Source organism: Atheta coriaria, unplaced genomic scaffold (genome assembly GCF_025399875.1).
Source record: "Atheta coriaria isolate IRGN ID8LTWV9N9 unplaced genomic scaffold, Caltech_Dcor_3.1 hic_scaffold_14_pilon, whole genome shotgun sequence".
In the NCBI taxonomy this organism is placed as follows: Eukaryota; Metazoa; Arthropoda; class Insecta; order Coleoptera; family Staphylinidae; genus Dalotia; species Dalotia coriaria.
In genome coordinates this window covers 640,633-657,266 of record NW_027045456.1, presented here as the reverse complement: position 1 = coordinate 657,266, position 16,634 = coordinate 640,633, and the positions used below count along the sequence as shown (strand labels likewise).

At 37.8% G+C, this 16,634-nt stretch overlaps 2 protein-coding genes across 8 annotated transcripts in view; one reads left to right on the top strand and one right to left on the bottom strand.

The window, feature by feature from the left end:
• The window catches only part of LOC135801922 (uncharacterized), a 114,328-nt gene that overhangs the window by 25,972 nt on the left and 71,722 nt on the right, over positions 1-16,634 (top strand). The window lies entirely within an intron of this gene.
• LOC135801931 (rap guanine nucleotide exchange factor 2-like) overlaps positions 1-16,634 on the bottom strand; it is a 48,709-nt gene that overhangs the window by 7,319 nt on the left and 24,756 nt on the right. For 4 of the 6 annotated variants that reach the window (XM_065315455.1, XM_065315456.1, XM_065315458.1 and 1 more), the window contains one exon: positions 120-195. In XM_065315455.1, coding sequence (XP_065171527.1) covers positions 120-195 — 76 coding nt within the window. Of the gene's footprint in view, positions 1-119; positions 196-12,324; positions 12,493-14,673; positions 14,693-16,634 lie in introns of those variants that run through there. The other 2 variants (XM_065315462.1, XM_065315460.1) reach the window with 2 other exon arrangements.

Sequence of the window (16,634 nt, the reverse complement as noted above, 5' to 3'; positions counted from 1 at the left end):
GGCATATTATTAGAATGCATGCGCCGTATCCTAATTGCGATGCATACCGCGAGAAATTGCCTCGATAAGGTTGATTTCGTTCCAATTCTTGCACGCACAATCTATTTACGATCACTCACCACAATCATTTCAGAGGGTTCCAAGACGAAGCATTCGTTCGGTCTTCGTGCACTGCCACCGGTCCTCTTTCCAAAACTGTAAACAGATAGAAAAGCAATTAGTCGTTGGTGAAATATTCAAACAAGTTCTCAAGTTTTCACGTTTCGTAATTTAACGGTTTTCGCGATTGTACGCCTTAACTTTCCTGCTGATAATAATAATAGAAGGCACCGAGAGAGTTGCGAGAGAGTTTTGGAACGAAAGGGTGCGAGCGCATTGTCCTGAAAATATAATGAGCCGGATGTTTAAAACTGGCTTTATCTGCGACTATAATCGAATGTGGTGGTAGTCGAAGAGAGACCAGGGAAACCCTTCGGCGCGACCGTTCGTCGTGCTTACGGCATGTACGTGAATGCATATAAGTGGCTGCTACTCGACGAGATCGTAGATACCGTGTTAGAGGGTTTTAATATAGAATGTTTCGCGTGTAGAAACATGCCTCAGTTATGCAAAGTGGCTCGAAACGTATGTAAGAGATATTGAAAGTGCTTAAACTTTTTCGAGAAAATAATGGCACGTTAAAAAGTTTTAACGTATTCAATAAAAATTTAAATTTTGACGAGCAAATCTAAATTACCGAGGGGGTTGTAAGTCTAAAATGCCTACATCCCTCGACATAATCGTCATAATCTACTCATGCGTAGGTTTTAAGCTGGATCATGTCGTTAAGAGGCTTATTGCCAACTGAAACATATACAAGCCTTCCAATCAGATCTAACCTCAATTCAAAGCTTACAAAATTTCAACTTATCTCCTAAAATAATTTTAGCCACGCAGATATAGAAAAAGTTATGACATATTTGTCGGCAGCACATGGGCGACAGAAAACTACGTCATCCCATGCAACAGGCATCTGAATGTGACGAAGTTAATCTACATCTACAAAAACAAGGAAGTCACACTTGAATAAACAACGCAGAATGTGAAGGAATGTAACCATGCTAGACGCAGATATTCACCAGAAACAGATATTCAAATCTCAAGTACAGCCGGGCAAAACTCACGAGCTTCAAACTCACTTGAAATGTCAGAGCAATCGAACGCTAATTCATGTTGGTGAATGAACTCATTGAATTCAAGTCCGACAATTCAACATTCAACTGTAGGGATTGGTTTTCATTCAGTGGAGGAAAAAAACACATACATACAAAGGCGGTGCAAAATTAACACATCAAGTGCTTTGTGAAAATGCACTCGTAGTAATACTTGGCTGACGAGGGAAGTGATTCACGCATGTGTAAGTAATAAAAATTACTCATCGACCCATTCATCAGCTTCCATTACCGTTTGCCATTACAACAGCATCGTGGCTGCGAATTAAAGTTTGAAAATATTGATTCGGATGTTGTACAGCATGAATAATGGCGGCTTTGTTCGTCGATTTCCCGCTGTTTAGATTGAATGTAATAGAATTGCTTCAACTACTATACTCGAACTTCAGGAGTGCAACCACAAATTTGATCGACCGGTAAATTAAGGGTTTGCTTCGTGAATCGTGAATCAAATAAAACAAACATTCAGTTTCCAATGAATTAAATGGCTAGATTACTTCAAAAATTGATAAATCATGATTCACACAAAAATTCTGATAAACAACTTGACTGATATCAATGGCAAGTGAATCAATAAAAAGTGCAAATAAAATATTGTTTGTGTTTAATATCATTGATTTCCAATTACTCAGTAGTATAATCTTAAAAACACGTTTGCTGAAAACACAAAACAAACATTTATCTCGTCGATACCGTGAAATATTTAACTTGTTCGTAAAATGCTTAATTGTTCAGATGCCCCGAAACTTCGTCATCGCACTTTATATTGATTAATCAACCGTTCATGGAACTCTCTTCAGGATTAAGACATTTTATCACGCCTCTATCACAATTAGTATCTATTGACAAACTCGTTCGATGCTACCACTAGATAACAAGTGAAACTGATTGATTTACAGCATTGATATTGTAATAATTCATATATTCTATAAATGTATGTAATACGAACATATGCACCCGTTGTTATAGATAAATATGAAACTAATTCAATGATTTGTAAATATGTTTATAAAACGATACATCGTGTAAGCCTAAACGATGATTAACGACAAATTGATTCGAGTTGAAATACTCCAACACGACACCCACATATAATTTACATATGTTGTTTAGAGTGCAATTGACAATATAAATCAGTTTGTTGTTTATTGTAAGACTTGTTCGTGTATTTCTAGACTTCGCATGCGTTTTCGGACACTCCCACATGCGTAAACATATTGGAATGCACATATGTAATTTTAATTGGTTATTATTTTTAGTGGAATACAAAAAAGTGGCTCAAATACATGTGGAAATTGATATAGAATCTGAAAGAATTATAAATTTAGTACAAATAGTTTTTGAATAATTTAATTTTAAAAAAAATATAAATTATGAGCGCGTCGCGTCTGCATCAGTTAAAAGTATGTCTTTGTTTCGAAGCTAGCGCAAAAGAAACATAACTCATTGTCATAACAATTGAAACACGAGTCAAACCTGATAATTAACGAAAAGAGTGCATGCCGTTCGTGCGATTTACACATCAAAGCGGAGAACGTCACACTCTAATTGAAAGTGTGAAGGTGTTGTTGTTATTAAGCCGTCGGTGAAAATTAATTGGAGAACGGCAATTTACTCGTATTCGTGCAACAGACAATGCGCCATTTCTCTTGCATGTTTAATCATTTAAAAAATTTAAAAAGTGAGTTATGAATTATGAATTTTCACTTGTTTAATTAGCGCGAAAACACGTTACAAAACGATTAATTAATTAAGTTAATTACGATTAAACACACAAACACCAACTTTCTATTTAAGTTTATCTTGATATAATTTTCTATGAATGTAAAAAATGTCACACGATCGGAACTTGCAGTGCATAAACACATTATGAACAGCCATTCATAAATACAGTTGCAATAATTGCCGCCCGACAAACGGCAATTGTGGAATTGTGCAACTGGACAACAAATGTGCATTAGCATACACGTTATGGCATATATTCCAAGGATGCTTGTAACATGTGTAATAAAGGCCAATTACGTACTTTACTTGTACAGTTATACGGCTGTATATTTACCTACTCTTCAGATATGACAATCACGACAGTAATGTGAATTTTTGTTTAAAAAAAACTAAATTGTACACAATCAATAAATAAAACAAACAAAAACATCATTTTAACCTAATTCAGTGTGTAATTTCAATTAAGCTTATATTTTATATCTACCGATGCAATCGATTTAATAGAAAATAATTTGTAATGTAAAAAATAACTCATTTGACCTCTCATCGGAACAAAGCACAGCATTAAATCGAAAATCTATAAACAATAAACAATCTCACATAAATAAGCCCAAGATTAAAAGTGAAAAGGTAAAATCTATCAACTTTTTATAATTCTTTCAAATATATTCCTGTGGTTTTCACTGACACTATAAACATATCTTTAAATCTCTCACAGCTCACCACAAACATGGTAAGTTAAATCCTCGCATGTTTTAGAAACTTTCACTTCGCCAAGGATTCACATTTCACATACAACGAGAATGTGGTGAATAGACAAATAAAAAATTGTGTCAAAACGAGGCTTATTTATTGCTGCTTTTAAAGTGGCTTTGCCTTAGAATAAAAACTTGTTGAAGAAGGCAGACAGACAGACATGCAATGCAAGCCACTCGAAAAACTAAACAATAGTCTAATAAGACAACACAATTGAAAGTCGGTACAATTTTTATCTTATCAAATGTTAACATAGTTGATTTAAAACTGGATATTAATTGATTGCGCGATACAAGAATGTGAAGGTCGATGGAATCCAGCAGTAAGCAACGCTCACAATTCACAAGTCTTCGATTTATAACGAAATGGAATTTGAACGATCCTGATGATACTTGGGCAACGCCGATACTTTGATGTACGTACAATTGTATCGCGATGGATTGCAATGTTTATTCAGGCTGCACCCATAGAAAATAGGACGTGTCATTGCAACGTGAGTGCAACTGGAACGCCATTAACTTACACTGTCGATCAAAATCAATACGAAAAGAACAACCTCGCATCACGTGCATTAACATTGTGCCGAGAGGTAGGTAGGTATCTAATTGATTTCCGCCGAGACCAGCCAGCAACACGTGAACTTCTCGTCGAAGAAATGGCAGAGCTGCAAAGTGAAATTCATTTCGTGTTTTGTTTCACATGTCCGTGCTTCCTTCCATCAAAAGCGGCACACGATTTTTATGAACGTTTTTAGGTCAGTAGGTGGTCGGCACTGTTGCGCCGCAAAAGATTTTAACCTACCTTAAATGTTGTGGATTTAAGATTTAATTACACGGAATTTAAAAGGTTAAAGCGAGCGCGAAGATTAAGATTTTACCAGAATATATAAATATAAAATATTCCAGCAAAACTTTTAATTTAATTAATACCTCAGCGTAATTTATTAATAAATATTAATATCCAAAATAATTTAGTAACAAGTAATTAAAACTTGAAATATAAACTTTTTTCGAGTAGAAAGCCACACACATCTATCAAACTAATTGATAGAGAACTGAAACGAAGCATAAAACTGCTTAAGGCGGTTTATGACCACCATTAATGCTCTCAGCCACTCACTCACTACTTAGTTTAACAATTGAATGAAACAATTACAGACGAGTTCTACACGAGTAATCAAAGACAATAATATTTGCTTTATGAATGGGTGGTGTACGCATGCACATCGTCAATCTCTGCCGGCATGAAGGCAATTAGTTGTAATTCTTGTAATACTAGAAGCAGCTGCATCAAAATGTCAATCATTACATCAATATAAACAGTTGATAGCAAGACTGCCATAAAAATATCCTATAAAAATAAAATTTCTGTATTTTTTATCGTTTTCCTACTTAAAAACTAAATTTACGATCTGGTTTTATATTTCTCTTTAGCAAAACAATTCCGTCCATCACAAGTGCTCATTATCCAGACTGTACAACAACTCTCGACGAGGGAAAAGGTTTTAATCAAATGTTAAAGCTCTAAGCTTGCTCAAAAGCTTCCTGCATCCTGTAAAGCTCCTAGACCCAACTTCGAAAGAGCCCTGCAGACAGCAGAACTAATTGTGATTGTGCGCCGGTTTCAATTGCCAATTTAGTTTCGTTAAATGTCAATGGATGCGGCGGAATTCGATGCGCGCCGTAATTAACGCGGAGAAGTTTAATTATACCGGCACGCTGGCTTTTCGAGACGAAACAAATTGTTGAAAAATTAACGGTGCGCAAGATGCCTAGACCTTGCTAGTTATATAAGTGTATATTAGAGAATTATCAAATTAAACTGAGGGATATAATTACGGAACATCGGCGATCATCAGAGGGCATCCGAGAACATCACGGTCTTATTATTACAATCTTTATTGCAATCTATCGTGTGATTTCGTAATAACAAGAGATAAAGAGGAGTGTAATAAAAACTAGAATGCATATTATAAAATTTCAGGATTACGCAAGTTCAATGCCCGATTATTTCCACAAAGAAAATACTTTAACTTTTGATTTTATCCTCTTAAAAAATCAATCGGCTTATGTTAAATCTTCAATTGGGTAATAAATTCCACTAGTATAGTATAGTAAAGTGCTTTGCGCTCATAAACATTCGCAATTATGCCCTCATTATTTCAGCGGAATTTATCATTTGCATAAATGATTGTCATTAATTAATGCGTATACAATAAAAGTCACATTTGTTATTACATTCTTGATTAAGGCGCAATATTTTCTAGCTAACCATCGACCACACGTCTTGTTAGCTGAATAAAATCAGCGATAACTTCAGAGATGAAAGATTCGTATGAAAAACTGGTAATAACAACTTGTTCGAGTCGCTATAAAACTCACATATTTATGCAGCGTGTATTTTTCTAATCGCTTATGCAAATTGTTGTGACTGCAACATGTCTAAGCCAGGCAAATGGCACGATCAAAACTTTGAAGGCTAACAACTTACGTGATTTGAAAGAAAACAAATTGCGAATATATTTGAGGGAAAGGCTTGGATTCCATAAAAAACAAAATTAAAATTTAGAAGTTAATCATAATAAATGATTTGATTAAGTGGAATTAACAAGATAATCCAATTGGTGGGTGATAAAACCGATATTTCTTCACTCTTACCATTTTTTTCTCGTGGTAACGCTCACACATTCACCATAATTGAATTATTTAAACAATCTCTAAGCTCGAATATAATTTATAACTCTGGCCCACATAGTAGTGCCTTAAATGACGTTTCGCTAAAATTATAGGCTGAATCTACTTCTGCAACGCAGTAAGCCAGAAGGAAATTTCATTATAATAATTATAATAATTTAGTTTTGCGTGTATATTTGGTTGCAGAGATTTAGTATGTAAATATACGAAGAGAAAAACATTGATCCGAATTTATGGCGTGCATATTATTACGTTGGTGGTTGGAGACTAAATAAATGGCTGCAACATATGCGCAAGAAAAAAAATGTGCGGCCATAAAAGCGTCATCATGACCGACCGCCTCCAAGCAACACAGACAACGTGCAAAATCCAAACAAAATCATATTAAATGTTGCATGACACAGTAAGCTGGAACGCCCTGGAATGACTCGGCAGAACAAAAGAAAAGCACCGAACAAACAGAAAAAGGATAATTGGGTTAAACTGTTAGAAGAATCAGACGGGCGTGAATAAAAGCAACGGTAACGACCATGAAACAAAAGACTGGCGTCGGCCATGTTTGCGCCCGTGCGTGAATGGAAGAAGCGCGACGACAAAATTCAATTCCCGGCAAAGCCGTGTGACGCGAGTCCCACATAAATGGTATTGTGCGAGGCGGCGCGCACGGAACGTGAATTTGTTACCCCGCCGCCGCCGCCATCGTCTGCTGAAAGCTTTTGCTTTTATAGCGATGGATATATGGAGACGATTCGCAAGTAAACAAAGCCATCACCATCGTTTCGATGCAGTACCTACATCTGAGACTACGCGCTCGCATAAACAAAGAGTGGTTTAAATTGAAGCCGACAGAACACATCCGGAATGAAGGGTACGTACGGAAAGAATGAATGAATGAAAACAAATGCAATCGAAAAGAAGGAACCGAAAAGAAAAAACATTCGGGTGATCCACCACAAACAAATTCGCCGTGTTGCACATGCTGAAAAATGAATTGAACATGCAGGGGTGGTTGTACTATACCCACACACATTACCTCATACATCCATGCGTGCATAACAACATGACATTCGTGTGTACACACCCCGAAAACAACCCTCGTGCGCACAAAATGAAATAATGAACGCAAAAACGCATTTAATCATCAATTTGGAAAGTGCCGCCCTGTTGGGCTAATCGACAACGACGAAAATCTAACTACCAATCCCCCGAAATAAAAAAAAAGCGGGCTATTGAAGACTAATGGTTCCGATGGTGAGGCGGCCGGATAAATAAAAGCGTGAATCGCCTATGCGCTTACGTAATAAATCATACAGGGATGTGTCATAATGAATAGATAACAATGATTTATCCGGTCATGAATTTTCAGTTCCCTTCAACCCCAACACTTTCACCGGGGTGGTTGGCGGAATCAAATCACGCGTGTGAGGCAAACGCGCCTCGAAATTATAAATATTTCAAAGAAAGCCCGTATAATACTGCGATGCGCGTCGAAATAAGTAGAGCGTAGCAAATTTTGAAATTTTTATCAGGACAAATTATGGCTTTCATCACGTCGTGCTCTCGCACGACGAGTGAGTTTTATGTAACCCGGAATGAGGCGAGAGGGGTAGCGTCAACTGCTGCTGCTGCTGCTTGGTATTCGATCCAGTCTGTCTGACGAAAAACGAACTTCTAACCCTATTGCATCACATTACGCATGGTTTATGACGTCGTTTTGAGTTTTTCGCCGCTAGACACACGTGACTAGACTAGACATATGCTCGCATATCATATATCACCGACAGGAATTCACTATTTAAATGAAAAATGTGTAGAAATTGCTACAACATGCAATTATTTTACATGTTTGCCCACGTCAGTGCTTATTTGCATCAGAATACAGGAGGGAAACTGTGGTACATAGGAAAACTTAAATATTTGATTTGGGTAGCTGGATAGCCATGTTCGCAAACAATGAAACTTTTAATACGAATAAATTATTCAAGAGGACTAGATATTTCACTGTGTCAAAGCGGGGATTAAAGTTGGGCAAAACTGGCGTTTTGAATAATGAAACATTTAATCTAAACATCTTCAATATTTTCGTCAACAACGCAATGTCATTCATTGTTCGCGTTGAACGAAATTATGAGAACTGTTCCTGGCTTTGTGATCTCATCGCATGCCAACTAAATTTCATGCAGTAGAATATTTAAACCAGATTACATAATGCTATGTTTTCTCACGTGTAGACATGTAATTAAGTCAACAATCATGGCAGTAGCTGGTAGGTATAGCTAGAAGATTCCATATTTCATCTGAGTGGTGGAATGATTCCATCATGCCATCATTCATTTAGTGTCGAAATCGATAGACACATCGAATTCGAAGGTGGCTGTTGCTGTGGTTCGTCGTGTTGTCTCCTCCGGTTGCCTGCTCCCAGTTTCACCGTATTGTGCGTTCAAGCGGCAATCAATATGATCGGGGAGCGGCCGCCGCACCGCATATACACGCACGCGACTTAAACAAGGGGGAGACCAACCCCCCAGTCAGCTGTCACAATATCGCCGAGCGCAGCGTTAAAGTGAACTGTGTTGTGCAGAGTACAATTTATGCTAGACTCCCAGCACCACCGTTCCATTATGATCATGATGAGTGACTTCGCTGGCATTGTGCTCGCGGTTGTCTTCACCCATTGTGTGTTTGGCGGGTATGTGTCTTCTGCAATCTTTGAATGAACGCCCGGCGTGCTTTTATTGGAAGTCACTCGTTTCTCCTCAACAAGTCTGAAGCATGAAGCATTCTTATATCGGTACGCTTCCAGAATATACAAGTAATTAGTTTGATAAAGTTCAATATCCTTAGATGTAATAATTCTATCATTAATCCGCTGTAGCTTTAATAAGTTTGCATTTGTGTGGAATTCCGCTAATGGTATAAAATTAAACGAACAATAGCATACATGTTGCGTGCTCGTAAATAATCCGAAGTACACACACAGTACACACACCTTACGCTTGCAATGCGATGCCCAAGATAAAATTTATGAATATGCAAAGCAAACAGAACGACGAACGCGCCATAAAACAACGTTTTTCGCAAACAACAAATGACGATATTTGCCACCGAGTCGTAAATCTACTAAAACTCGCAGTGCCAAGAGAGTCTAGAGCTACCCAAATTTAAAGCGCCCCTCTGAAACTTGATTCGGAATTAAGACATTCTAATTAATTAAAACGAAAACTTTTGCAATTGAATCAATAAATCATTGCTCACGCGCTCACTGCATCCGATATAATTACAATTAAATTAAAATTAGCTATATTCGCTCGCATTTCTCGAATCGATTCACGCTTTGCATCCCCTCGAGGGCTTCCACGTGCCGATAATTTGTGTACGCAGTCTTCTTGCTAATTATAGCTGGCAAACGAACGTGTTATTGTTGGCGCGGCGTTATTTCCACGAAGACCGCTGGCTTTACTTGGAATCCGCCCGAGATAATTATTTATTATTCTGAAGAATTTCCACGGAAATATTCATTCCCGTAATTAATAACGCCATTGTGTCAAAAAGTTTTGTTTCACTTGAATTTTTAATTTTTTTTTTGCTGTGTATCTAATGATTTTTTTTTTAGATGGGATTGTCCTTTCATGTTACATGATATTTGGCAAATAATCATCCATCAAAGCCAGACCCCTTCGGCCGTTGCACTTTTCCTTGTTTGCTCATGTAATAACTTTTGCAGATTGCAATTGACAAAGCATGTACGTGAAGCTTTCAATTCAATAAATTTAATTCCGTTTCAATTTGTGCGCGCCGCCTTTCAAATTCAATTTGCTATCGCAATTGTTACTTGCGCAATATAATAAGGGTATTATTAACTGCACGTAAAAGTAACAATCCGCAACAAAAGACTTTGATTTGTATGCAGTTTTTTGATTGACAGTTTCGCATCAAAAGCAAAAGCGCAACGGCGAATTTTCGACATCCCCTCGACTAGTTTTATGGTAATGCTAAACACCGCACCATTTTCGGCTTAACATATAAACACGTAAACTGCACGCGCGTTAATTTAATGAACGCGCACGAAAATCCAAATTAATTGCTTGCGCCCTTATTCTAACGTTTTCCTTTTCCCCCATTTCCTCGAGGCTAATGTAGTAAAAGGGTCCGCTCTTCCGTAGGTTAAGCTTCACGTCTCTCGCGTCGACGTTCTAATCTTAAACGATATTAGCGCAGTAACAGCGCGTGTAACGGCCCGCAGTGTCGAACAGTGCTGTTGTGCAAACACTTTGTGTATCACAATCTTGCAGTGCGCAGCCCTTGTACTCGTAGTGCAACAAACCACAGAGTTACTCGTAAATATACATCGTTTCGCGTTTGGTAGCACATTTCTGGCGGTTGTTTAGACTTATGATCTTCGGTGCACGTTTATGGGCATCGACAGAAGTTGTTCGTTTTATGCCCAATGAGGGAGAGCATGGGATACGGCAATTTAGAAAATGTGTTGCGGTCGAATGGCGAACAATCGACACTTTGTACTCTTTGCAAAACCACCAAGCAAACCAAATCCCCGAGTATAAACCGAGCCCCATAAAATCGCATCGAATTCAAGTGAAATCCCATATGTTGACAATAAAATCAACCAAAACATATGACATCGCCGAATCGCACACCATAATGAATGTGACCTTTTTGTAACCCCTTTTTTGTAACATTAGTAATACTTAAAACGACACAATAAACGCTAATGAGCTAGTCAAACCCTGACAATCGCCTTTGATAAATATAAAAAAATAAATAGCACTTCCCATTTCTATGAATGCCTGAACGTGAATCACGAACGAAACCCCAAAACGAAAGATTGGCATTCAGTCTGCGCGCGAGCAACATTTCTTTTTGCTGATTCGCTTTTTATTAGTTCGCAATTTGCACCGAAGAGGGTGCATATTTATACCAGCATGTTGCCGAGCGCAAAGGGCGCGTCTGTGTCGACTTCTGCAACTAATATCGAGCTTTTTTTATAGTTAGCGTTTGCCGCCAACGCCAACTTCTTCGCGCAAGAAACGAAAAGTGAGCAGGGATGGTGTGACGACACCATAAATCATAAGCGTGACAAATACACGTCGCGTGTGTTTACCACTTTAATATATTTCTCAGCGAACTCGAGCAGGGTTGTCTTTCTTACATCCGGCGACGCAACATTAAAACTTGCGATGCATATAACCCCGACATCTTTCGCAAATTCCCGCAGCTCAAGAAGTAAAGTAAAAGGCGACAAAGTGCCGGGCACGCGTTCGGTAGGATTAAACCAACGAGTTTGTTGCGACAAGCGGTTTCCTTTTTCGGAACTTTGGAAATTTATTCACGTAGAACCTAAGCCCAAACGCATTCATTACCATTAGGTTTTATTTAACCCAGCAAAGACTTTCGTTTAATAAAAAATAAAAAATCGCAGAGTTTACGAAAACGAATTTATTAAAAAGTTATTAAGACAGATTTGCATACAAACCCAACGACGACATTGTGAAATAAATCGGAAGGGAAATTTATCGCCCTGACTCAAAAAGCCATTTTATTTTTTTCGGTAGATAAGGGATAGAGGTTTTTTTATCCCATATTCCGCAGGAAATGGAAATATATTAGAAGAATAAGTTGAAGTGCTCGAATTTTATAGTAACTCGTGGAGGCCCCACAGCGTGGGTTATAGATGACACGAAAAACGCTAAGAAAATGGAAAAAACAGCCGAGAAATAAAGAAAAAATATAACGTTCGAAATTGGCTGTTTACCTACGCAAGTCTGCGGATATAAAGTAAATCGCTGAATCTAGGTTATTCGAAAACAGACAACGATCGTAATTTTATTATTACTGCGCCGCGCCACAAAGAATAAAAATTTTGCCGGTAATTTTATTTACGAACAACTCAAGTGCAATTAACTAATTACACTAAAACCTACTTGAACATGCCCGCAATTTTCTGAACACCCATCGCAAGACTCTTTCTCTTCATGTCACTTCACATTAACACTACACAATTAGAAAACTTTATAAGAACTTAATTCGCTCAAGGAAACTACACGAAAAGACATGTCTTCATTAACCAACCGCACTTTCCACTTTCTCGAATCTAACTAAACAAGCTAATGCGTCGTTCATGCAAAACAATATTTTTGTAATAAATTGCTGATGATTGAAGCTGACGTTTAGAATAATACAACACCATTGTGTATGGTGTGAACTTTGGCATTGTAATTGTACACCAGTGGCGGTGCTGCATAAATCGCTAACGAGAGATCAAAGTCAATGCCAATTTCACTTAAGTGCGTACCTATTCGGCGCGTAAATTTGCAATAAATTTCGCGCGCATATTTAAAGATTGTGTCACAAGTAGATCAATATCACTAAATAAATATACAAACATTGTGGTGTGAAGGTAGTGGACACTCGTGATTGAGACTTACCTGAAACAAAAAAGAAAAACATTAATTATTACAATTCTGAAGTGTAACGGTACTTTTTTTATGCATAATTATTTGTATAAAACAGCGCTTGAAACTAAATGTACCACTTTTACTTTTTGTTATAATAAACACTTGTATAACCCGTAGTTTTCATTTATTGTATAACATCGAGTTTGATAGTATTTAATAAATCGAATTTCATTGTTAAACTCACTTGACTAGTTTTACGAGTAGTTTACATTTATATCCCTATTATACCTATTTTATTTCATTCGCAATTCGCGATTAAAAATATGTGCACGTAACCAATTTGACATTGATTTGGCAACTATTTAAAATGTCTTCCGGCATGCCATAGATAGACTAAATTGATCAAATTAGAAGGTCTTAAACACGAACGTCATCGCTATTTAAAAAATTAAATTCCTCATGCATAAATATTGAATTCAATAATGGAATTTCCTAGTTTTCCTCAGCACACAAAAAAGAAAAACAATAAAAATTTACAGCGTGGTGTTATTAGTGTGGTCGAAACAATCGAAATGACTGAATAAAAGAACAATAGAATAAACATCTAATTAAAACGGATGCCCGCACTCCATTACAAACATCCATTGTATCGAATGCGAGTTAGATACCGACGTCCCACTCGCTCCATTGAATGAAAATACGAAATACAGTTTTATAAAGTTTCCAAGCAAAGAAGCAAACAATGTCGATCAAACAAGAAACAAGAAATTTCGTTTTTGTACATTGTTCCACAACTAAAGAGTATAAAACAGAAAAATTCTTCAATATATAATATTTTTTTATCCAAGCTTTCTACTAATCGTCTTTCTATGAATAGTGAATCTATTATTTAATATTCCATGCAGAGAATGTTCAGTGAACTCTGAAGAATGCGCTGAAGCAGCAGCAGGTTGAAGAAGCGACCAGACTTTAATCCCTTCCTTATATTATAACTTACAGTGACGTTCTTTAACACAGTCTCTCCGCCTCTTGATCGTGTGTCATTAACATCAGCGAGTGCCATACGCCACATCGACGACATACATTTCCTGTGCGCAACGAAATGAGTAAGATTCATATGAATCACAATATTCTGCGATTCTTGATAAAGCCGTCTACAACAATAGCTGACGCGAAAGGAAATACGAATTCGCGTGGCGCCTGCCCGATCCGGTTTACAGAGAATGTGTTTATCTATCAGTGATAACACAATACAACTAATTCAGTGCTATAAATATTTGTACTGTGATTCACACAAAATCATCAATCTTTGTCAATTTATATAAATGTATCACCAATGAAAAACCATTGCAATTGGAAGCAACTGGAATTTGATGATCCGTATCAAATAGAAGATGTGCAAATAAAGATAATGTGTGAGTGTAGTAATTTTCCGGCATTGCAGGTTGTTCATAGTATTATACCTACGAGTATACTACACTGCACTGCAGTGCTATATGAACGTCATTGTGAGATGTCACGCTTCGCGAGAGTAAACATCGGAGAGGATAAACCCGTCTACGATTGTAGAATGAATGATGCGAGTTACGGGAGCGCAACATTCCTCAGTGTTACAAATTTAATGCGAAAACTGAGCAAATAGAATGAAATTCTATTCAAACCCGTAATTTTAACATTACTTAAATCATACGTACACGAAGAACAGGTTGAGCAATGACCGAAACTAAAACACAATTAAATATTTGAAGAATGTTTGTAAAATAAAACGAAACATGTACAACTTGTTTCAATAAATAAAAGGTTTATGATGCAACTATAGATCTAATTCGACTCATAATAACACTCCTTACGATATGCTTTTATTGCACCACTCACCGTTATTCCGACTTTTATTCCGCTGTCATAATGGGAAGCCATCGACGTAATGCCGACACAAATATGCACATGCAGTTCACGACAAGTCTGCGCTTGATGCACGAGGACCACATACTACCTACATACTTTATTTGTAATAATAAACTAAATGCGCACGAGCAGATAGTAATTTAGCCATACACACAACAAGCTAGTTCCGTTAGTCTCAATATACATTCACATCCACTTGGACTAAACAAACCGAGTGCTCATGATGATGATAACAACATTGATGTTTCCATTCCATTCATATACAAGAGGATTATTTCTGTTTTCAGTTTAGTTCACGCCGATTGCGAATTAACAATCCACAATTCCCCGACTAACTAACTGTCAATACCACACCGCATTGCCTCGCGTTGATCTAACAGTAAAGCGAGCAATTAATGCTCGATGCGAGCTCGAATGCGTGTGCGCCATTCAAGCCTGAGTGGAGGCTAGTGAGGTTACTCGGTTCCTAATTGCGGGAGACTATCAGTAAGTGAAACCAATACACAATTTGAATGCAACACTGAATTGTATAATTAACATTCTTCAACTTGCCACTGAGATTTTCGCGCGCAGGCGACGAGCTTATCTAAATCGCCTGGTGAGAAATGCGTCTGACATTGAAATATTTCAACAACAACCAAGGTTTGTTTGTTTTTGATGCTTAGTTTACGCGAGTAGAATCATCAAAAGCGCTATAATCGTAAGCAGCCAACTTTAAACATTTTAGTTGAAAGCGTTTAGCGCAAAGTTTTACGGAATCCTTGCAAGTGTGCGCGCAGGCGGCTTCTACACTCTCCGCGTTAAAACCGCATTAAAACTTGGCGGAAAGTATCACAGATTTTAGCATTTCCCATAATTCGTCTGCGCCTCCTCGTCACAGCTGTCGTAATTACGCCGCGGCGAAATAGTTTGTCATTCTTCAGACATAACTAGTTAATCCTTGGCTAACAATATATCTTCGCCTCTCGACGGTGTCCTCCGAGGGCTATTAGCGTAAAAGTTTTTAACACCAGTTTCTTCTTTTGTTATTAACACGTTTCTGCTCTAGTCGTAATTGCGAAAAGTGTGCTCACAAGAGGATGAGTAGCCATACTAAAACCGGAATAAGTGCGCTACATAAAAGCACACACTACACACAAACAAAACTGCAGGATGGCGTTTTAAAAGGGGGCCACCCCATCGAGCATATTACACGTTTTTTTATTACCTTCAGAAAGGAAGATGAGAAAGACGAGATGAAAACTATGTATCTTTTTCTATGGAAGAAATGCTGCGTCGGTGCGCTAACTAGAACCAGTAGAAGAGAAGTAGGTTCTTGTGAGTTCCGTGATTGCAAAATGAGGCATGCGGATTGTTTGTCTATCGAGCAGTTGGCGCGTCGTGCTGCGCCGCCAGAGAGCAAATTCTCAAATGCTGCCGAGGCGAGGTTCTCACGCGGCTTTCGCAAATATAAACGCGCACCGCCGCAACCGCACCAGAGAAATAGGCGTTTCTAGCATGAGAGGCTGCACACTGCAGAGGCAGCCGAGCAAAGCACCATGACAATCAAGAGGAGTCGAAGTCGAGAACCACCTATTTCTTGTATTATCTTACCGTACATTATTAGCCGAGGTCACTCATGCCCCACAAGTAAATAATCTCTGAACTTGACAAGAGTTAATAAATTTATATCTTTTATTTTTTTCTACCCCTTTTTATGTTATTTATTTTATTACGAATTTAGACTTCGATTTGACCTCGGATACATCAGTATTTTTTGTTCGACAGTATGGAATCTCAATTGATTTCGACTCGGAATCGACAACAGAAGTCTGAATTTCTACTATTTGAGTCTGGCCTCATTTCGCAGCATCTCGCCAACTTTCTTCTTCCGATCAGCCAGATCGTAAAAACATCCAGATTTTCTCGCAGCAAAAGGAAATTCACAATGG